This window comes from Eurytemora carolleeae, unplaced genomic scaffold (assembly GCF_000591075.1).
Source record: "Eurytemora carolleeae unplaced genomic scaffold, Eaff_2.0 scaffold169, whole genome shotgun sequence".
NCBI classification, from domain to species: Eukaryota; Metazoa; Arthropoda; class Copepoda; order Calanoida; family Temoridae; genus Eurytemora; species Eurytemora carolleeae.
The window spans coordinates 127,116-151,623 of NW_019396316.1; the positions used below are offsets into that span (position 1 = coordinate 127,116).

A 24,508-nucleotide genomic window follows, 5' to 3' on the forward strand; every position below is an offset into this window, starting at 1 on the left:
AACCTAAGAAAGTATGTTCTTATCATTTTCTTAAAGCGCATTGCCTCTGAAAATTTGATAAAGAATTTTTCTAAATTTTATAATAATTCAGGGGATCAGTTGTCGTGTATAATAGAGCTCCTGGGCATGCCTCCGCAGAAGCTTCTAGACCAATCAAAACGGGCAAAAAATTTTATCTCATCAAAAGGTATTTTTTTTTCATAACAACTTTTTTCTTTTTTAAATAGCACTAACCTTTCAGGGCGCTTTGCACTCATCTTCTATTTCAATTGTGAACATTTTCTACAAAAAAAGTTCGCGGATTTATAAAAAAAATCGTGGATTTTCAAAATTTGATGATAATCGAATTTTGTTGGAGGCTACATTTTGAAATTTTGATCATCTATAAACCAAGCGAGATCCCACAAAAAAATTGGGCCCGATCGGTTCAGCCGTTTTGACGTTTGACAAACAAACAGACAAACCAGATTTATATATAGACTAGGCTTTTAGGGCGCTTCGCGCCCATCTTCTATTTAAATTGTGAACATGTTCTTTTTGTTTACATTTCAAATCAAATAAGAAAAAAAATTTGCGGATTTAAAAAAAAATTCGCGGATTTTCAAGAATTTATTTTTTTTACAAAATTAAAAACCTTTAAAACACATTTTCTTAATTTTTATCATTCATATACCTTCCCTGTGGTCACGTGATGTCCCACAAAGAATTTGGGCCCGATCGGTTCAGCCGTTTTGACGTTTATTGGATACAAACAAACAAACAAACACCCTAACAGACAGACAAGCCAAATTTATATATAGATGACCATCGTATTAGTATTATTCTTTCTACAAGTTCGATGGCGAAAAATTTTCAATAGATAATTCGTGAACTCTTGTGGTTCTAATCAAATATAATAAAAAAGTCCATGATTTGTTCCAGTTGGAAAAACGTCCAAGAATTCTATCATAAGATTAGATTTTGATGTAAAATATTGTAAAGTTTTAATGAGGTTATTTGATTGAAGGGTTTCATAATAAAAACTTTGTTTTTTAATACCTTTCAAGTTTTATCTTAAGTAAAAATTTCTTAAGATTAAAATTTTTTTAAAAGATTTATTTCCAATTTTTAAAATTCTTAGATATATTCTAGATGAAATATGAAAACATCTTTTCTTAACTCTGAAAAATGATGGCCCCTTTTATAGATATAGGGTTACCTACAGTTTTCATTCTTATATTAATTATTCCCTGCAACTGTAAACTTGTTGTTTTCTTTGGCAAATCAAATAATCCATGAAAGGCAGGCTTGAATTAACCTTGGGATACAAGTGTTAAGTCGTCTTTACAGTCTTACAGTCTTTACAGTAACCCAGTATTTTCTAAATCTGAAATTCATTTCAAGAACAGAGGCTTCAAACTTTAGTTTAAAACAGTTCGTGTTAAAGTTTCATTTGCCCGTTAACAAGATTCCTTTATTAATTAAAATTAAAACTTGAATTTCTCAAAACCTTTCAAATTTCATCCGCGACACTTCTATTTAGATGTCTTGTTAAGGATTCTACTTGTTAAATTTTTATTTTAAACAGTGGGATTGTTTTGATTTTTTAAATAGACTTCTTAAACTTTCCTTTTAGTTCCCTAAATATAGATTTTTAAAATTTTTATTTTAAGCAGTGGGATTGTTTGATTTTTTAAATAGACTTCTTAAACTTTCCTTTTAGTTCCCTAAATATAGATTTTTAAAATTTTTATTTTAAACAGTGGGATTGTTTGATTTTTTAAATAGATATTATAAACTTGCCTTTGTGTTCGCTAAATATAGATTTTTAAAATCTTCTACTTAAAGTAACAGTATTTCAATCAATCCTCCATTTATAGAATGGCATGTCAGATTTACAACGGTAACCTTTTAGTTATATCCATAATTTATATTTATTATTTGCAGGATATCCCCGCTACTGCACCGCCTCGAGTTTAGCGGACGGAACAACGGTGTTGAACGGCGGTAGATCCCGCCGAGGAAAACCAAGAGGACCGCCGGGCTCTAGGGAGCTTCAAACAGCCCTTAAGGGCTGCGACGATCAACTCTTCCTTGACTTTATCCGCCGTTGCCTAGAGTGGGATCCCACCACGAGAATGACGCCAACGGCGGCGTTGCGTCACGCCTGGTTACGCCGGCGGTTGCCCAGACCTCCCCTGGTAAGTTTTTAAAGAAATATAACTTTAGTCAAATTCCATGAAGCATGTTTTGGTCTTAGAACTAAGGCCTGCTATGAAAAAATATAGTGTCTGCTTGTAATTTGCATACTGTTAACTGAAAATCATTTCAGATAACAAAATATTTGATTAAAATTTAGTAAGAAAAGAAAATTTTGTAACAAAATTAATTAAATGGAATTAAATTAAAAATCTTACCTTTTTAAGGTCCGAGTAATTTTTTTTGGGGGAAGAAATCAGTATTTATACAAATATTTACATGTTTACATTGTTCAATTACAACCTTTATCAACTTATTTTTAATGTTTAGGAGACTGGAGAAAGTCCATCTGGAACTCTCCGCACCACGAACTCCAGTAGCTCGAGAAACTCCAGCAAGATGAACACTATCGCTGGTTCAGCCAAGATCAGGGTCAACGAGGATGGAGGACCAAACACTATTCATAGCAGGCATCAGACAACTAAACTACCCCAGATTCCGAATAGTATTGCGTAGACAGCTGGGGGATGTTATCAGGTTCTCTCATTTAGATTAGACAGCTAGACATCACAGTAACACAGCGAGAAGACAGCGAGAATAATGTCAACAGCTGAAAATACACAGTTTTGCGCATTACAATGTATATGTGCACTATGTACTATCTATATCTCCTTTCATTTTGCGTCGGGAAAAAGACGACTTTTCTCACAAGTCCTTGCTGTTTAACTGTAGCTAAGGCTGTCTCTAATCAATCTCAACTTAGCCAAAGCACGATAATCTTACAGCACCAACTCCAATCGTCTTCTAACCTTGGGTGGACGAACACTATGGATGGAGGACGAAAAGCTGCAGGGTCGGCAGGTCGTCAGAAACCGGTCTTTCCAGGCCGGGTACAACTCCTCACTCAAAAGGAAGATCTCAGAAAACTCCAAAGCGCTCAAAAAAATATTTTGTGATCCTAGTTTGGTCAGAAAATGGTCTGTGGGCGGCCATTTTGTAGTCCCTTTACCTGGATCGGTAGACCAGTGCCGCGTTGAAAAATGCGGAAATCACCGAAGAAAAAAAAAGGCGGTAAATGACTTGGTCTCAACTATTAGCAATGTTATTGTTCACGCTTCGCCTGAGCAATTTCTACGCAGTAGGGCTTGGTCCAAGTTATTGCAAACTGCATGCATGATAACATCACATAGACAATACAGTGAAAGTGCAGATAAAGGTCAAGGGTTTGGCCAAAATATAAAATAATGGCCTCCCAGTCATTTTAGTGGTTTAGCATAAATATTTAGAATAGTTATTACAAGGAAGAAATCCTGAATCCCGTTGTTGATCCCGAGGATCCTAGGCGGGATTTGAACTGACATATCCCGAAGCCGGGGGAACGCAATTACTGAACCTAGTCAAGCCAGACCCCGGGCATGATATCCCGCAAAATTCTTCACGCAATCAATTTACTTAAGTTACATACAGATTAAACAATTTACATTAATTGTAAAATATTTTTGCATAGTTTTGTTGTGTACTATTATCCTGTACATAAATTGTGGATTTTGTGTAATTGGTGTCAACGTCAGCTGTACATATGTACTTATAAAAGTGGTACAACGTAATTTATTATGAATTTATACAATTTACAATTTGTGTACATGGTTTGTTGTACATGTATGTCATATACCAATACGATCTGATGATGTTTCTAACTCTATTTGGTCTCAATTTTGTTTTCAACTCTACTGCCAGAAAGCTGACGAATATCCATGACTTTTAAGCCTAAGTTTTTTTTATGAATTTTATAAAATCAACTTTTAATAATTTTATTTATTTTTGAAAAAACAACACTCTCCCTTTTCTTACATTTTTAAGTGCAATATATCTTATCAAATATTTAAAACCAACAATTTGAAAATGGCCGGCTAAAGGGCAGGGTGTCATCTGTTTAGTGCTTTTCTATAGTTTTGTCTAAAAAACATCCCCTGACCGGCCCAAAATTCTTGGAACTAGCTAAAATTCTAAACTGATTGTATTCCTACCTTTATATTAAACAATTGTATATGTCATGTGCGTTGTATACTCAACTATATATTGTATAAGGACCGAGCTAAGTTTATTGTGTACATGTTGCGTTCACATGTACACAATATAAAGAATGTTATACTGGATGAACTTTGACCGTGTTAGCTAAATGTGTAAAAATGCTCGACATTTTGATATTAAAATTGGAACTTTTCCTTTTAGTTTTTTTACTTTTTATTACGTAGTAATTACTCGCGATGACTATTGTTCAAAATCACTTAAAAAAGACAAATAATTGATCGTACTGCAGTCTACAGTGTGATTTTTTTTATTCAGTTTCTATCATTATTATTATCATTATTATTATTAGCTGTATTAGTGTTTCAGTGTAATCTATCAATCCTTAAACCCGTCTTTCATGCGGTAGTTTTTATTTATTCTTACAGAATACCCCCCCCCCTTAAGTCAAAAAATCTAAACCCTTACTTATCCCAAAAATCTAAACCCTAACTTATCCCAAAAATCTAAACCCTAACTTATCCCAAAAATCTAAACCCTAACTTATCCCAAAAATCTATACCCTAACTTATCCCAAAATTCTAACCCCTAACTTATCTCAAAAATGTAAACCTTATTTATCCTAAATTAGGGAATTGGGGTTTAACAATTCAGATGATAACGGGAAATTCTTGCAGTTTAAAAATCTGTGATTGAATTGAATATCTTGCCAATCCATTATTGATAAGCCCCCCTTTACCCCCCGTAAACCTGTAGAGTATATACTTAATGTTTTTACATTTACACTGTGTAATGTAAATATAAATTTTCCTCTTTACTTTGTTTTATTGTATATGTACTACGTAGTCAGATTATTGCCTATCAGTGAGAACCAGAAAACTCTGAAATAGAAAACGATGTTGAAACTCGGATTATGACTTTAAAAAGTCCGATGAACATGAGACACCGGAATTGTGCAGTGTAAACAGATCCATTTCACTTTATAGGTACGATTTACTAAGTTATCAGTTAACTATTAACTCTTGTTATAATGCTTCCTATTCCACAGTTTTCTGGTTCTCACTCTATTAGAATTGAAAACACGCTAAACTAAAGTAAATTCCACGTCAGATTAAAATGTTTTCAATCAGAACTCCTCTTATTGAAGAGCTATTGAGAATGAGAAGATCACAACTGTTCTTCTTTAAATTATGTTGCCGGAAAAATTTTCTGATTTCCTATTTGTGCGTAAAATTGAAACTGGAGTATCTACGAGGTTACAAAGTATGACTAGTTATGTCAGATTAAAGTTACCTTATCCTTATGTATAGTTTTCAGTGCAGGTTTTGTGTGTTAATTGAGTAACAACCTACGAATTGTGTTTTTTTGCGATCTTGAAAATTTTAGTTTAGATTCAAATTAAGACATTGTTTGATAATATGGAACAGAATTGTGTGATTCCGAGTGTAGAGTATGAACAAATCGATATAGGTTCTGGGGAAAAGAATAAAAAATTATTGTGAAGACGACATGTCTGGGAACGGATATGGAATGGTTTACCAAACCAAATAATTTTGGGGTAAAAATCACGTTTTCAAGGTCATTCTTCAAGAAAAATTGGCCGGGGGAAGAACTAGGACTATGAAGTTGTTTGTAGTTTGTATAGAATAGTCATAAAAAGTATTTGTTCTTTTCTCTAGGGCCTGTGTCGGTTTTTCTTACTCGGAGCTCGGAATCGTAATTTTTCTTGAAGTACTCCCAAGTCTCAAAACGAAGAGAAAAATTCAATTGTGGATTATATCAGGGTAGCATAAAAAATACAAGTAGAAATCAAAAGGCCAAGGCGATGAGACAAGTTCAAGTCGACCCGTTCTTGAAAGTTGATGAAACTTTTCACATTGGGCTATGCACGGGAGCTCGAGAACCTAAGATAGGAACTTGGAACGTTCGAACCATGCATGAACATCAAGACAGGAACTTGGAACGTTCGAACCATGCATGAACATCAAGACAGGAACTTGGAACGTTTGAACCATATTGTATGAATCGTCAAAATGAGCTCAAGTGCATATCAGATGAATATAAGCCATTAGGATATATAAGGACTAAGTTAAGTGGAGAGCTGAAATTATGGAGTGGAGAGACCATCCTCTAATCTGGTCCTGAGAGGTTTCACCAGCATGATAGCCAAAAATTATGAGAAATCACTAATAGAATAGGAACCTAAAAATGAGAGAATTATTAAAGCTAGATTTAAATCCAATAATTGCAAATTAACAGTAATACAAGTTTATATGCACCCACCAATGATGCCGAGGAGGATGCTAAGAACAAAGGCGTATACAGGGAGAGGGCAGTGCCCCCCGCCCCAAGACCTGCTAAGCGAGGGGGCGTTCCCTTATCCTATAAGTCTGAGGTATCACACTTTTCACATCTGAAACTGAAGAGTGAAGAAAATAAATAAATTAGTTTGTCGTTCTTTTCTGCTAGTCCTGTTTAAAGTAGAGATAAAGTAGTACTTCTAAGATAATTGGACAGTATGTGTACCTTTAAAGTATCCAAGAAGCCAAATTTTCAAAATTTACAATTCAAATTTCCCCACCCCCGATATCCTAGTGGGAGGCAAAAAAATATTCCGGTATACGACCTTGTCTATAAATCTAGTTGCATGCATGGCTGTGGAAACATAAATAAAAACAGAGATTGGCTGGTAGACCTCTTTCAAGTAAACAACCTAATCATTGGAGGAACAATTTTTCCACACAAAGATTTTCACACAGAGAACGTGGATATCACATTCTTATCATCAGTAAATGGAGATATTCTATGAGAGATGTTAGGACATACAGGGGAGTTGATGTGGCAAGTGACCATCACCTATAAAAGATCAAACTCAAGCTTAGGAAAGTCACATAAAAAATAGATGGAGCACAAGGAAGGAGTTTTAACATCAGTAAACCTTTCGCAAAGAAGAGATAGGATATCACAATTAAAAAGAGAAAAGAATGGATATCCGACAAAACCTGGAAAACCATAGAATAGAGGAGAATAATGAAGGATAAGGGAAACTCAGCTCAGAAAGACAGAAAGAAAGAAGGAGAAAGGAGCACAGCGACAAGAAGAAAGAAATGAAGAAATAAGCAAAGGCAGAGAAAAGGAAAGGAATTGAATCTTTGTCACAAACTATGATTTTCTAATCTCTATATCTTTTCTACACAATGTAGTAGACCTTAGATATTTCAAACTATGAATTCTGTTAGACGAAAGAATCTGGGTTCGAAATATCAAAGGTTTACTCCATCAGGTGGTAAAAATATAGGTATCAGAAAATGAAATTTTGTTACAAAGACTCAATTCATTTGCCTAAAATCTGGCAGAAGAAGCAGATGAAGCAGCACGGAAAGGAGATTTGAACCAAGTGGTAAATCTGGAAAATCTGCGAATACTCTGCAGAATTATTTTAAAAAGAATATATGGATAAAGCCATTGATAGTGAACTATGGGAGGTAGAGGTTGCATTAATAAATTTTTTTCTCTCTGCAATATCATAAAACAATGCTCTAAATGGAACCAGCCATATCACATATGAACTTAGTGAATTTCAGGAAAGCATTTGAGAGAATAAACAGAACTAGTCTGTGGAAGATAGCTAGGAGCTATGGAGAAATGGAGACTTCAGAATGGTTTAATATAGAAACTGGAGTAACACAGGGTTGACAGGGATTCAGTGAGGCTTGTTCAATCAATTAGACGACCTGGACTTCATTGATGACCTAGCTTCGTTGAAGACCTAGCCTGTAATCACAGAATCATGCAAGAAAAGTCTAACAGATTGGTAAAATATTGAAAACAAGTAGGACTCTGAGGAGGTAAAAGAAATACAATTTGTTGAAAAGTGATAAGCAATGATAATGGAGCAAAGACAGATATCACATCAAGACAAAAGCAAGACATGCATTTAGCCTGCTGACCAATATCTGGAGATCAAACAAGTACAACATGAAACAAAGTTGAACTGTACAACAGCAATGTAAAATCTGTAATTATCTGTGGTTTAGAGGGAACAAAGTTGAACTGTACAACAGCAATGTAAAATCTGTAATTATCTGTGGTTTAGAGTGCTGTAGGGTTGTGAATGGAGATATGAACGAAGTTTCTTCCTTTCATAACACCTGTCTGAGAAGTATATTCATGATGTTCTGGCCCAACCAGTTTTCCAAATGCAGAACTGCCCTCCAGGACCAATAGTATAGATATATAAGAAATCAAAGGAAGGAGGTTAAGATGGCTGGAACATGTACTTAGAATGGAAAATAATAGGACACCTATGTAAGCACTAAGATGGACTCCACCAGGGAGAAGGAACAGACCCAAGACTTCTTGGAGGTTCAGTGTGGAGACAGAAATGAAGGAGATTAATTTAACCTGGGGAGAAGCTGAGAATATTGCTAAGAACCGAGAAGAATGGAAAGGAATTATTCGAGCGGTCTTATGTCCCACCAGGGACGAAGAGGATAAAGTTTCAATCCAGTACGTAAGCATGGATTGCAACTTAATATATTAGAAAATAGCCAGATAAGATTAGCACTACATACAGTGAAACCCAGAAAACTGGAATAAGAAGACGAACGATCTAATGCATATTTGATTTAATGATATGAATGTATGGGGCCACAGTAGTTTACTTGATCAAAATACGTGCTGAAGGGCCCGGCGTTGCCCGTGGAAAAAAATACTTTTAAAAATAATATAAAATTTTTTTTTTTTTAGCCCATGAGTGTCCACAAAAAAATTCAGCCCAATCGATCCAGCCGTCTTTACGCAAAATGTCGTGTTTTATTATATAGATTTACTTTCAAAATAATTTGAGGAATCCAGAATGTGGTATCACTTGAACTAAAATTTAGATAAAAGCAGGTCGAGATTAACTAAAAAGGATCCATATAAATATATAGTTATCTTGCATTTTTCATTGTTTACATTCATAAAATCAAGTATACATTTTCCATAACCCCAGTTTGGACATACTTAAAGACTTACTTTTTTTCAGTTAAGAAGAACTTACCCTATCTCCATTAGGAAGAAGGGTCCCCATGGACGTTTTTTTGTACATAACTCAACAAGTAACGGTTTCTAGCTGCTCAAAATTTCTGGGCCTTTATAAATACTACTTACACATAAACAAACAGAAAAAAGAATAAATTGTATGTTAAATTTCTGTAAAGTTAGACTGAATTGCACCGAAAGATAAAAAGAATAGAAAAGCCATGAATAATGAAAAGTTTCTTAAACTTATAATTGGAATTTTTAAATTGTTTCAATGCAAGATTTAAAAGAACTTGTTTTAGAATTTTTAAAGATAATTGGATCAGAATAAGCGTGGGAGTAATTCGATGGGCTTAAATGAAACACATTATAATTACTAAGAAGAAATGTAAAATGTAAAAAATTGTGAACTTTTTGCTCTGTTTATGAAATTATTCAATTTGAAATGGTTTATTCTTTGGTCAAGATTTTTCCAGATAGAACAAAACTTTTTAGTGACTTTTCAAAATTGCTCGATTATTACTTTTCCATTGATCTTTCATAGATCTTAAATTTAAATATATTTGTCCTTTTCTTTTGTGACTTTTTAAGATATATTTTATATAATCAGAGCTGAAAACTTTAGAATGAGATATCTTTATTCCCGATTACTTAATCTGAGTATCCAATGGTCACACTTTTGATCTTAAACCGTTTGTCTTGGATATTGTAGAGAAAAATCAAAAACCGGTTTTTCAAAATTGGAGAGTACCTGCCATCTCTGTATATTAATCTTAAATGGCGCATAAAATTTTAAATTTTATCAGCTTCATATACACGACTGTAATTGGTTGGATTTTATACACTTTTCAGGATACAAGATTAGGTTAGTCTCGAATTAAGAAAAAGAGAGGATCAAGGATTATGATCTCGCTATCCACCATTCTAAAGTTTTCAGCTTTTTCACTTAAATTAAAGTTTTCTAGTGTTTTTCATTTTAACTAATTCACCGAAATAATTTTCAGAATTCATGATTTAAAGAAAGAACAAAGACAGCAATCATGAAAATTATTCAAAGTGTCTCTTAACATTTTGAATCTTCTACATTTCTTTTTCTGTCGTTCTGTCAGATAAAGTGGTTTTTAATGGACGGAGTGAGAAGTTTTAACATCTACCAAAATTTTAGAATAAAAAGATTGTTATTAGTTAAATCCATGTTTAATGATTTCTTAATTTAAATTTCATTATCTACACTTTAAATTGCATATTTTACCACCAAATGCATTCTTGTTTTGAATAAATTGTTCTAATATATCAAAATTATTATTTAGCTTAAAGGGACATGTAAAGAAAAAATGAAAGGGGGTGTAGGCTGAAAGCTTATCACTTTAGCTCTCGATCGCGGCCCATGAAAGTTATATCTGATGTTTCTATCTCGAGAAACTGATTTACAACTTTGTCAAATATACAATTTTGTATAAAAGTAATGGGTTTAAAAAGATCAAATTCAGCAAATATGCAACCAATCTGAAAACGATGATATCCCAGAGAAAGCTAATTGTAACTTAGGTTTACTCCAATTCTAATTTTATATTTGTTATTTCTATTTTTTATAGATTTAATTCATAATATTATTAATACGTCCGTATTGCTTGACCAGAAATTCCACCAATGGCAGTGCAGTAAAGTGGTCACGTGATACAGGCGGAGACACGTGATCAGTATACTGCTCTGCCATTGGTGATAGTTCTGGTCACGTGATTTAAGTTTAAGATTTTCTAAATTTTACATATATAAACTTTCGTATAATTTCAACACAGTTTTTTATCAATTTCTCGAGATAGGAACATCAGATAAAACTTTCATGCGTCGCGATCAAGAGCTAAAATGATTAGCTTTCAGCCTATACCCCCTTTAATTTTTCTTTTACAGTCCCTTTAATGAGCGACCTTAAGACATGGGGCGAGGGATATTTCGCACCCCCCTCTCGTAAATTTTTTTCTTTAAAGTTGTTAGCCATACTTTTCCGACGTTGCCGAAAAGGTTTCCAAAATCAAACAGCATAACTAGTGTGCTTCATTTTCATTGGAATATTAAAAAATTAAACTGTCGTCTTCTTATTACACAGTTTTATGATTCTCAGCGTACAGTGTATATACACGCACATAATTAAACGTGACTTTTTTCTAGCAACACTTTTAACAGAAAACTGTTGTTTTTCAAGTTGCACTTTTTTCTTCTTTCTTATAAACAATATGTTTTCGCAGATTCTTTTGCTTTAATTGCTGGATTTTCAAAAATCGTAAATTTTTAGGCAAAATTATTCAATTTGACGATCCACCCTTTCCTGCGGTCATGTGAGTTGCCAAAAAAATGAGACCGATTTGACGTTTTTTAATGCAAACAAACATATATAACAGAAACATTAAAATGATAAAAATATTAAAATAACAAAAATAACTAGAGAAGAATGGCATTGGGACATTTCATAGATAGAACATTTCGTAGATAGGAAATTTTATAGATAAGAAATTTCAAAGATAGGACATTTCATAGATAAGACATTTCATAGATTAGACATTTCATAGATAAGACATTTCATAAAGGACATTTTATAGATAAGACATTTCATAGATAGGACATTTCATAGATAAGACATTTCATAGATAAGACATTTCATAGATAAGACATTTCATAGATAAGCCAAATCATATATAGACAGAGCAGATTTTCCATAGACAGACGAGATTTTTTTACAATTTTTTTACAAAATGTCTTATCTTCCTTCTACCACGCAACTGAGAATTTTAAGTTTTTTCAATTTTGTTTTGTGGATTTTTAACAATTCACTCGAGCATTTTCATTCAACAAAAGCACTATTAGTAAAAAAACTTTTATATGGACAGAAAAGTACAAATGAAATAGTTAAATTTTAGTTCTGAAAAAAATTAATAAAGTACTTTTTATATGTAATGTTTATTTAAATGGTTTCGTTGTAGCAATGTATTTACATGAAAAAACTAAGAAAAAAAATTTCGTAGATAAAAAATCTCCTCTGTCTATGGAAAATATTCTTTGTCTATTAAATGTCTTATCTATGAAATGTCCAATCTATGGAATGTCCTATATATATAATGTCCTATATATGGAATGTCCTATATATGGAATGTCCTATATATGAAATGTCCTATCTATGGAATGTCCTATCTATGAAATGTCCGTCTATAAAATGTATTTCTATGCAATGTCCTATCTATGAAATGTATTTCTTTAAAATGTCTCCTGGGAACCAAAATAATAATAACAAATATAACAAATAACAGATAAATCTAATAACAAAATGAAAATAAAAAATATGTCTAATAACAAAAAAATAACTAAATATAATAACAAACATAACAATAACATAAATAACAAAATGACTCTAATCACAATCTACTACAACGGAGGCATGGTTGCCACGAGGATATTTCAGAGTGTCTGTTTGAGTTTGCCATGTGGTACCAATTAACTTCTCAAATGTATCAAATGGTTGAAACTCTACAATTCCTTGTGGTCCAAATCCTCCAAACACTGTTAATTCTCCATTTACAACCTCCATTGTGTGATCAGCACGTTGGGTATTCAAGGGTGATATGGTTCTCCATTCTAGGGTTTTTAGGTTCAATACTTCAACAGTGTCCAGAAGAAGTTCAGTTTTTAAAGAAGTTCCTCCACTTACATAAACTTCTCCGTTCAGCAGTGCACAAGCATGTCCAAACCTCTCAACAGAAGAGCTTGGAATACTAGTGATTTTACCCGTAAATATATTATACTTCTCTACAAGAAGTGTGGTACTGTCAAAAGTACCACCAACAACCAATATTTCTGTTTCACTGACAGGAACAGCACAGCTGTTTTCTCTTTCAGAAGACAGAGTATATGGAAGTTTAATCCACACAAAGCCATCAAATATCTCCACAGTGTCTAGTTGTTTTACATTTGTTTCACCACTATTATCAACAACAACATTATATCCTCCAGTTACAAGGATATATGATCCAACCGATGTCATGGTGTGAGAAAATTTGGGGACATTCATGCTTGGTACTGACACCCAGGTTCCTTCATCGTTCTTATAACATTCATTTGTTGTGTTGCCGACTCTTGGACTTATAGTCTCAATTAATCCTCCACAGTAGTAAAGCTGGTTATTTAAGACTGCAGCTCCAGGACGGTATACAAGGGGAGTATCAGCTAGAGTTACTGAACATGAGAAACTTTCCGTTTTTTCAAATCCTCCGATCAGAACAACACCCTTTCTAGTTGAAGAACAGCAGTTAGATGCTCCAAAGAAAAGTCTTGCAAATGCCTGTTATCATAGATTAATTAACAATAACAGATAGGACACGAGATGTCGTCTTTTCAAGACTTCAGGGTTTTTCGTTCACAATAACCCTGAGGCAGCAGCGCAAAGAAGTTACGCGCATTCGGCATTGAATTACAAGACAGAGAGAGAGCATACGCGTAACCCCTTTAAGCTCCAGTCTCTGAATTATTGTGAACGAAAAACTACTAAATCTTGAAAATATAACATCTAGTGTACTATCCATCATTGTTAATTAATCTATGCCTGTGATCCTTCAGCTGGGCAAATACAATTTACTGAAGAACCAAAAAAGATCGGAGAGGCAGACACTGAATTAAGAGAGAAAAGACCAACCTGCAAAAATAGATAAAATTATTTATTTATGTCTTTACTAATTTTGTACATCAACTGAAATAAAGTGTTAAAGGGGGTATAGGTTGACATCGAATTTAATTCGATATGGATCTTTAATAATTTTACATCAATCTGCTGCGTCTATAAGGAGAAAATTGTTACAAACAAATCATACCGAAGAACGTCGAGTAATCTGCTGCGTCTATAAGGAGAAAATTGTTAAAAACAAATCATACCGAAGAACGTCGAGTATACAAATTGACAGAGTGGCATTATTCAACTCAGATCGTATATAATTCAGTTAAATTAAAAAACGACTCATTCTGATGTTATAAACTTAATATTAATAATCGTTCTTACGTTGAGGGTAGAAAAGTGTTGATTTGTATAACCTGAGTACGAATTTAAAGAATTTGAGCCGCGGCTCAAATATTGTTGGTTCCACTTAAAATTGTATCAACTTTTTTTAAAGATTTAAGCCGGCGCTCAATTGAAAGCAGTTTTTGGGATTTGAGACACGGCTTAAATTCATTAAATTCGGACTCTGAGTATAAGCTGACAAAATTAAATTTCCACAATTACCAAAATGCGTTTACCAAAATGTTTGCATTGGACGTTTGCATGCACCAGTTTTCATTTTTATTTAAAAATCTTCAACTATTTTTTTACAAATATTTGAAAATTATAACTTAAAACCGCGTTTTTTTTAATTTTTAAGACCAGTCCAAAACTTTTGGCCACAACTTGAGTTAAATCTTAAGTTTTTGCCATGTTACCAAGTTCAGGAATGGTATCGAAAAGTTGAGTTTTGCAAGTTCAAATAAAAAAACAGCTTTATAGGACATAGTTTAATACTTCCCAATTCTTAGGTAAAAGGCGAGAGGCAATTAGAATTCAAGAAAGTTTTGTAAAAAATAAATTTCATCGAGCCAAAACTGAAAAAAATATAATTCGGAAGTGTTTTAAATAGCTCAATCTAAATGATTTTTACATTCTAGGCATGGTATGAGAGAATTAAATAATTAATGCTAGGCATGGTATGAGAGAGAATTAAATAGTTAATTCTTGGCATGGTATGAGAGAGAATTAGATAATTAATTCTAGACATGGTATGAGAGAGAATTAAATAATTAATTCTAGGCACGGTATGAGAGATAATTAAATAATTAATTCTTGGCATGGTATATAAGAGAATTAAATAATTAATTCTAGGCATGGTATGAAAGATAATTAAATAATTAATTCTAGGTATGGTATGAGAGAGAATTAAATAATTAATTCTAGGCATGGTATGAGAGAGAATTAAATAATTAATTCTAGGCATGGTATAAAAGAGAATTAAAAAAATTTTAAAATTTAAAAAAAATCTTTTAAGTACAAAACATTCCTTTGAAATATGTGATATGGATATTAAAGAAAAAAATCGATAATTTTAACAAAAAAGTTTGCTCTCAAAAGTTTCATCAATTTTCAAGACTGGGCCAACTTCGGAGAGTCGTAACGTATTGGTTCTTGATTTTTCCTCCCTTACTCCCTTCCACTGTTAAGTAGCCCTATAGACGTCTAAATTTTAGTACTCTAAGATTATTGTTTCCAGTTTTAGTTTTTAAGACGTAATGGGCAAAATTCTAAATGAATTTTTTCGCGAGAACAATTGCCACCTCTAGATCACTGATAGGGAAGGGTGACCAGTCTATACCCCCCCCCCCTACACGCTCCCCTAACACTGTTACGCGTAGAAAAATAAATGAATTTAAGAAGTTGATTGAATAAAAATAACATATACCGTGAGTTGAAGAAGGTGGCCCATGTCGGCCATGTTCAGTTCGATGGTTAGACTTAAACTGAAAATTTTGAGATAATACTTATAGCTTATAAATAAGGTCATTATTTATTAGGGACCAGCTATTTTGTTTATAGGCTGATTTACCTTGGCGGGGTTGATAGAATTTCTTATAATGCACCAGTTTAAGTTTTATAGATTTTTATGATCCGAGAGTTACTTTTGAAAACATTCATTCCTGTTTCGAGGATTTTTGATAATGAAGACGATATTTTTATATTTTCCATACTGGAATAATCGAAACTCCAGCGCCAGCTGTAAAAAAATTGATTTAAAAAACAAAATAAAAAATATTATGAACGCTATCAACTTTATACGAATGCATCATATTACATTCGACAATTGTAGGTTGTAACGTACGAATGAGCAGTTATAAATTTAATTGAATTATTAACGATCTAAGTGGAAAAATTCAACTACGTGAATTTGTGTGCAACTCTACGCCATGGGTGTTAGACGTTTTTAAACATTTTCTCATTATAGACGTAACAGATAGAAGTAAGATTAGTAGCGACCGATTGGACCGATGCCCCTAGTTTCGTTTTTCACGAACACTCTCGTTAATTGTAAAAAACATCTAATTTCAAATTAACTTTTCCGAATGTTTATATTTTATTAGCAATTTGCATATAGGTCATTCCTAAACAGAAAGGACAACCTCCAGAAATGAGAATTTTCGATTTGGTTAAAATTTTATCCACAGTTTAAAGAAGAAAAAAATTGATTTGAATTTTGAAAAAATCGGGGTTAAACTGTTTGGGCACCATAAATTGGAAAATTGAAAATTTGAGAAAAACTTAAAAGTAAATCCTGTAACTTTTTTGTTTTAAATATAATCAGATATTTAGCTAACACAAAGTTGTTAAACTTAAAGAAAAAAAAATTCAGAAACTATTTTTCCGAAATATTTTAGGGGCAGAAACAGACTGTAATAAAATTTAAATAAAAAAACATATTAGCTAGTTCAACAAACATATATTCGTTTTATGAACATGAATTTTGTATTATTTTTACAATAAATCATGGCTATCGGAATCCATCGGTATGCCACTAAAGGACAAAAAAAATAAAATCATGAAATTTTGATTATTTCAATCTGTCCATGCATGTGATATGTCTGAATGAATACTATAACTAAAAGTATATAGCCAATAGGACTCAGTCCCCAAGTGGATAGGATCGGCTCGAACAGTGCATCCTGATCGACACTGCTATGGTAGGCAGCTCCCAACTTATCATGGCTCACAACTGGCTTATCAAAATTCAAAAGTCCAAAAACTAGAGTAAACCCGTTTCCGTTCTCTTTTAAACTTTCCTAAAATGATCATCCTAGGTTTTACGATTTCTCTTACTTCATATTGAATATATAATCTGAGAAAAACCAAAATTTCAAATATAGAATAACAAAAAAACAAAAAACAAAAATAATAATGAACAAAAAATTTGTAAAAATTAAGTTATAAATAAGCCAGTGTTTTGCCATGAAACATCTGGAAAGTCAATAGTTATCAAATTTTCGATTGATTCCAGAATCCAGATGGGTAAAAATATAACATCATGACTGGTTGAAACAGATTCACCTGTCCTATACAAATTGCATTAGTTTTGTTCCAAAAGTCCAAAAAAGTGCCTTTGTCTTAAAAATAGTTTTGAGTATTTGTTAAATCCGCCGTAGTAGTCTTCAGAATGGTCAATTAGTAATTTTTTTAATTTATACAGAAAATGAAAGATGTTTTATTTTAATCATTAAGCTTTCCATGACATTCCAAAATTGTAAAAAAATGCTCCTCTAAAAATCCCCAATATATTATAACCATGTGCAATGGCAGCAATGTTAGCAACCGCTGGTTTAAATCAAAATATATATAATCAATTAGGGGATTCACATCCTAGTTGATAAGAGAAGAATTAGGAGTAAAGGCCGCAAACTTGGCCAGTTAAAATGTATAAAGAGACAAAAGTATTTCAACTGAAACAAATATCAGATAAATGATGAATTGCAGATAATCTTAAAAAACTTTAGTTTTATTATGTGTACGAGAGAGAGGTTTATTGTGCCAACTCCCGCATTTTTGCATTTTTTATATTTTTTTGTTCAAAATTTCAATCATTCCTCCCCCCCCCCCCCAGGGGGGGTTTTTTGGGGGTGGTGGGGGGGGGGGGGGTAACGGTTTTTTTCACAATACTTCTTTTAAAATGCATTTGTCTTTTGTTTCATGTTGAGAATGGACAAATGAATATATTCTGATAATCTTTTCATTTACAAACATTGTATGAATTGTAGCTTGCATTGATTTTTAATGATTTCATTTTATAATTACTTTTCCTGGTCATATATGTATCCTTGAATGGATCCTGTAAACCCGCAATATAATTAGATGTCGTCTTTGTTACAGAGAGCTTTTTGGAAAAAATCATATTTTTTATAGCCAGAGCACAAAAAAGCTCGGGGGTTTCGGGATACTCTCAATATATATAGATTCTAACAGCCATATAGAAAAGATTTAGGGGCTCCAGCAGAACTCCACATCCTTGATTTAGTCCGAGTAGCGTGTTGAAAAATCCTATTTTAAGAGTTTTCAATGAAATACCGGGTTTTCGGTCGAAATTATTAACTAAAACATAAGATTTAAACAACTTAGAAACTTCCCTCTCAAAAAAAATTCTTAAGCAGCCAAGAGGTTTATGGAATAAACTCATTTTGGAGGATATAATTATAGCCGCCCCCACCCCCCTCAATTGCAACATCAAAATATAATTAGAAATTAAATTTTTTATTGAAATATTACCCTAACCATGTTGCCATTTTAATATCATTTTGGAAAACTGATCAACTGAAGTTTGTGGATTTTTTTTGAAAATTGAAATTGGAGACGGCATTGGCGGCTAGCGCTAATACCATGAGGATACTTATCTAAAAACTCGTGAAAAAAAATTTAACAAGTTTTTTTTGTGTATTTTCAATGCAAACATCTTATCCAAATTTGATTTCTAGAGCCAGATTCAATGTCAAATTAACAGAATTTAAACAAATTGCTTCTCAGAATTAAAAAAATATTTTTAAAAACAATTTCTTTAAATGATGCATTTATTATTAGAATTGCAAGAGTATAGCTTGCATGCAGATTTTTAGAAATAAATATATAAATATTTAAATCATTTGATATTTTCAAAAGTATAAAAGGGACTGTTTTCAGTATTAACCTCTAGTCGTTGTAACATGTTGAGGTTTAAAGGGAGTGTTCGCGAAAAATGAGAGGGGGTAAAGTTTAATGCGATAAAAATGCGCTTTTGATCGCTACTAATCTTACTTCTAGCTGTTGCGTCTATAAGGAGAAAATTGTTAAAAACGACTAATACCGAAGAACGTAGTGTCCATCTAAATTCAGAAAGATGCAACAAACGATTAACGATTATAATTAGAAATTAAATTTTGATTGAAATATTAGCCTAACAATGTTGCCATTTTATTATCATTTTGGAAATCTGATCAACTGAAGTTTGTGGATTTTTTTTTGAAAATTGAAACTGGAGACGGCATTGGCGGCTAGCGCCAATACCATGAGGATTCTTATCTAAAAACTCGTGAAAAAATCTTTTTTGTGTATTTTCAATGCAAATATCTAATTCAAAATTTGATTTCTACAGCCAGCTTCAATCAATGTCAAGAAATTAACAGAATTAAAACAAATTGCTTCTCAGAATTAAAAAAATATTTTTAAAAACAATTTCTTCAAATGATACATTTATTATTAGAATAGTAAGCTTGCACCAAATAAATTATGCAGATTTTTAAAATAAATATTTAAATCATTCCATATTTTCAAAAGTAACAAGTATCAACCTCTAGTAGTTGTGACATGTTTAGGTTTAAAAACTCGGTGATGGTGATGGACCAAACCTCTGTAGAGTAAAAAAGTGGATGTTAGTTCCACATTTATTGAAAATATATTTCGGTCTGGGTTGACCCTCGTCAGTTCTAACTATATAATAACCATCAAAATTGATAAAAAAATTTAAAAAATGTAAAAAACCACAAGAAGATAAACAAACAAAAAGATTATTCAAAATAAAAATTTGGACTGTCAAATGTTTAGGTTTTAAATTAAAGGGACTGTAAAGGAAAAAAAAGGCGGTACAGGGCAAGAACTTTAGGAGTGGATCGAGACCTATCTATCTGATGAACTTGTCTGAGATGTGGTATAGGATCATATCAAAGATAATATATGTATATATAGATAAGCTGCCAGGTACAAACAAATTGCTCAAAATTGTACTAGCCCAGCGTATCTTTGCCTCATATCCTTAATATTTCAGTCCAAGGTGACACCAATTTGTGCAAAAAAAAACATTTCAAACAAACAAAATAGTTTAAACGAATAGAAAAAGTATGAAGGTGAAATACACTAAAAAATGGCTCAATGCATGCAGAAAACAAGCTGGGATGATGTTAATTAAATAGATAAATAGATATATATATTTCTGTCTGTCTATCTTGAGGCCGCTATCAGCTGATATATCCGGATATAGACCTAGGGAAATGAATATCAAAATATATATACATGGTGTCCAAAAAAAGCAGCCCATTTAAACAAGGTTCAATTTAAAAAAATTTAAATTTATTGAACATCTCAGATGGATTGAAATCAATAAGAGGCATGTCAAAAAATAAGGTAGTTAATTCATTTTTTAATTTTATTACACTTTGCATTGATTGAAAATTAATATTATCATTGTGCTAAGTAAAAGAAAAAATTATCATTGAATTCACATTTTATTTCAATAGATAATAATAAGGGTTTACAGTTAATGATTAAGAACATTGATATAGTGATAATTGGCTTAAAACAGGCTGTGTATTGTGTAATGCATAGTGAAATGTACGCCAAAACTACATTAATAGACGAGAGCTGAAAACTTTAGAATGGTGAATATCGAAATAAATGCTTTAACTCCTGATTTTACTAAACTCGAAATTAGGTTAATACGCATTCAATATCCAAGAAAGAAGTTTAAAATACAAACAGTGGGAATCTTGCTAATCCATTCATGTTCGTCAGTAGTTATGCATTCCAGGAAAATCAAAAAGAACGGTTTAGCAAAAAATCAAAAGTGTGTCCATTGGATACTAAGATTAAGTAATCGGGGTTAAGGATATCACATTCTTAAGTTTTCATCTCAGGCCCTTTCTTTTCTGGTAATTAAAAACAAGGAAATTTCTTTCCTACAATGTAAACTAAGAGGTGGCCATTATTCATGAAAACATTTTTAATTTTTTTTTATTTGTTTAGAAGATTTACATTTTTTCGACCCTAAGGAAATTCCATAATACGGTATAACTAAAATTCAGAACAAAGCCCAAATGTTAAATTTCAAACTGTATTAATTTTTTTATTTTTGTGCTACATACCTCCAATTGATATCCAACCATAGATTAATACAGTGATAACCAGAAAACTGCAGAATAGGAAGACGACATTAAAGCAATACTGAAGTGTATTTGATGTTGTTACAAAGCAAATAGTTTTACTAGTAAGTTATTAACTCACTTATTTAGTGAAATGGGTCTGTTTACTCCGCACAATTGCTGTGTCTCATGTTTATTGAACTTTTTAAAGCCGAAACTTGAGTCTAAAAGTCGACTTCCTATTCCAGAGTTTTCTGGTTATCACCGTAACAAAACAGATAGAACAGTAGATGTCGTCTTTTCAAGAATTTGGGGTTTACGTTTACAATAATCCTTAGAAAGGCCCAAAGGAGCTATGCGCATGGACTCTCTCTCTCTTGTAATTCAACGCTGTTTGTGCGTTAGTCCTTTAGGTTTCTCCCTCATGGTTATTGTAAACAAAAACTCCTAAATCTTGAAAAGACGACATCTAGTATTCTATCTGTATTGAAATTAATCTATGTGTCAAGCATTTTAAAAATTGAACCATGCTACAAAATATAAAAGGGCATTATTTTGGGGACATTCTGTATAAATATATAAAAAAATAATAATAATAATAATAATAATGATTAAAAAATCATTAAAATAACAACAAGAACAATAATGATAATAAAATATTCAGATTAAATACCTTCAATGACATTTTTTCAATATAATGTACACTGTACAGGGTGTCCAACGAAACATGACATTAGCAAAACGAATTATTATTCCGTTTAATTAATGGTCGTCTGTGATAATTGAAATAATATGCAGCATGGAGTTGAAAACCTAATTTTAAAAGTAAAATTCTAGAGATAATAATAGCACACAGGGTTACCCACAAAGAATGAGACTTCAGAGACAATTGTGCAGAATTTGTTTAGGCCGTTTCCTTGCATTTAGAGTTCCTTGTAGTAGCTGCCAAAACTGTTATATTTCTTAATTATTCAGTAAACCATCAAAATATTAAATGCAGAAACCAAAACAAGTTTCAAATCGCCTTATTTTTAGAGTTTTCGGTCGTATTAAGCTTTAAGAGTTATCCTATAAATGATCCATGAGGGAGGGGAGCAGGAAATAAGATTTGCAAGGCTAAAGCCAAAATTGAGTTCGTCGTTACGAAGAACCGAAAAAGGAAGGTTTATTCATCATATGAGGCAGAAGAAAGGCGGAGTGTGCCAGAGAGCTCCGGCTTCATTCAAATTATTAGTATCAACCATTATCTGTTTTTTTTTTACGTTGTAAATACATTTTTTCAATACTTTGTAGTTTTATTCCCGTCAGTTTCCGGCTTTATCATTTCTTTAACTTTGACCAATTTTGAATGGTAACAATTTAGTAAAACGCTCCATTTTGTTTAAATTCCGAACATTTTTACTCCTGAAGTCAGAATGATCATTAATTACGCATATAAAATTAAGATATGTTAAATTGCGTAAAAACTCCGTTTATTTAACGCAAATTATTTGAATAATATTAGTCCTATTGTGCTAATAAGAAACCATATGTTAAATATTTTAAAATTGTATGCACACTCTTGTACTGTCCTGTTTATCATAGGCCAGACTACTTGCAATCCGAGCTTAGCTCCGGGTCCGTATGAGAACTAAAGGGGTTACATCTATGGAACTATCCGATTCGAGTTTAGCTCCGGGTCCGTATGAGAACTGAGGTTACATCTATGGAACTATCAAATTTAAGTTTAGCTCCGGGTCCGTATGAGAACTGAAGGGGTTACATCTATGGAACTTTCCAATCTGAGTTTAGCTCCGGGTCCGTATGAGAACTAAAGGGGTAACATCTATGGAACTATCCGATTCGAGTTCAGCTCCGGGTCCGTATGAGAACTAAAGGGGCTACATCTATGGAGCTATCCGATTCGAGTTTAGCTCCGGGTCCGTATGAGAACTAAAGGGGTTACATCTATGGAACTATCCAATCTGAGTTTAGCTCCGGGACCGTATGAGAACTAAAGGGGTTACATCTATGGAACTATCCAATCCGAGCTTACCTCCGGGTCCGTATGAGAACTAAAGGGGTTACATCTATGAAACTATACAATCTGAGTTTAGCTCCCGGTACGTAGAGAACTAAAGGGGTTCAATTGAACTATCCAATCTGAGTTTAGCTCCGGGTCCGTATGAGAACTAAAGGGGTTCAATGGAACTATCCAATCTGAGTTTAGCTCCGGGTCCGTATGATAGAGGGGGTTACAGGTTCAATAAAACACTAGAATTGCAATTAATGCAAGATTTTGAAAAGAAAAATGTTCTGAATGAGATTCATGTTCAGATTAGCTTAAGATTTCAATAACGATCCTAGGTGGGTAAAACACAGTTTGGTCTCAAATAAGAGCTGTTCGACTTTTACTTCCACACTAAAATACTTTTTTCAAACAATCTCATCATGAAAAAATAGTTTTAAGTAATACATAATTATTACACTTTTGTGAGCCGATCAAGAAGGTAAATTGCTCGAAGCGGGATGTACTGAGGCAGAGGATATGTAACTCGAAGAATGACAAATCCAAGGCAAATAGGTTAGGGAAACACTCTTTCCAACCATACGCAGATAGATGAGAACTTCTTGAAAATGTATATTTCAGTAACGAGGTTTCCTACAAAATACAAATTGTTATTGGCGTACATGCATATAAATAATAATAGTTAATAAAGATTAAACAGTTGAAGGGTTTTTTTATTTATTATCAATAAATGAGTATTGGAATTCTAGGTTTTGTAGGTTTAGTAGGATTGGAGATTTTAGGTTTAGTAGGTTTAGCAGGATTGGGAATCATATTTTTTTTTGCTGTTGTAAATCAATAAATAAAGGGAAATAATAATTGTTAATAAAGATTAAACAGTTGAAGGTTTTTTTTATTGTCAATAAATGAGTATTGGAATTCTAGGTTTTGTAGGTTTAGTAGGATTGGAGATTTTAGGTTTAGTGGGTTTAGCAGGATTGGGGATCATATTTTCCTGTTGTAAATCAATGAATAACGGGTTTAAAGGCACTGTTGTGAATTGATTAATAAAAGGTACTGTTGTGAATGGAACTTACAATCTAGAAAACTGTGTTGGGTCAAAAAGTTGTTTGTACTGAAATTTAATTCTTCTGAAAATAAATATTCGTCTGATTAAATAAGTTCACTATTTGATTGCAAATGATTCACTGAAAATTATGTTTAAATGGGTTCTTTTAATGCACTTTAAGTTTTACTAGCTCCATGAGGTTATTTATGCAAAATCCTTGGCAAGGTTTGGTTTGGCGGGTGGCCGGAGTACTCAACGGATTCAACGGAGATACAATTTGTCGGAGACGA

General features: G+C 32.7%; 2 protein-coding genes across 2 annotated transcripts in view; one reads left to right on the top strand and one right to left on the bottom strand.

Annotated features, from left to right (window-relative positions):
• Window positions 1-4,402, top strand: part of LOC111700786 (dual specificity tyrosine-phosphorylation-regulated kinase 2) — a gene marked incomplete at its 5' end in the record, with an annotated part of 52,811 nt that extends 48,409 nt beyond the window's left edge. Inside the window, 3 exon segments of the mRNA XM_023471825.1 lie at window positions 92-187; window positions 1,927-2,180; window positions 2,509-4,402. Coding sequence (XP_023327593.1) covers window positions 92-187; window positions 1,927-2,180; window positions 2,509-2,694 — 536 coding nt within the window. The 3' untranslated portion in view covers window positions 2,695-4,402.
• Window positions 4,403-12,565: 8,163 nt separating this feature from the next.
• On the bottom strand, window positions 12,566-15,970 carry LOC111700798 (kelch-like protein 12). Its single transcript, XM_023471840.1, has 3 exons — window positions 15,699-15,970; window positions 13,823-13,912; window positions 12,566-13,561 (listed from the first exon to the last, which is right to left on the bottom strand). Exons 1-3 carry the CDS (start codon window positions 15,798-15,800, stop codon window positions 12,635-12,637), a joined length of 1,119 nt encoding a protein of 372 aa, XP_023327608.1. The 5' UTR covers window positions 15,801-15,970; the 3' UTR covers window positions 12,566-12,634.
• Between the last annotated feature and the right edge of the window lie 8,538 nt (window positions 15,971-24,508).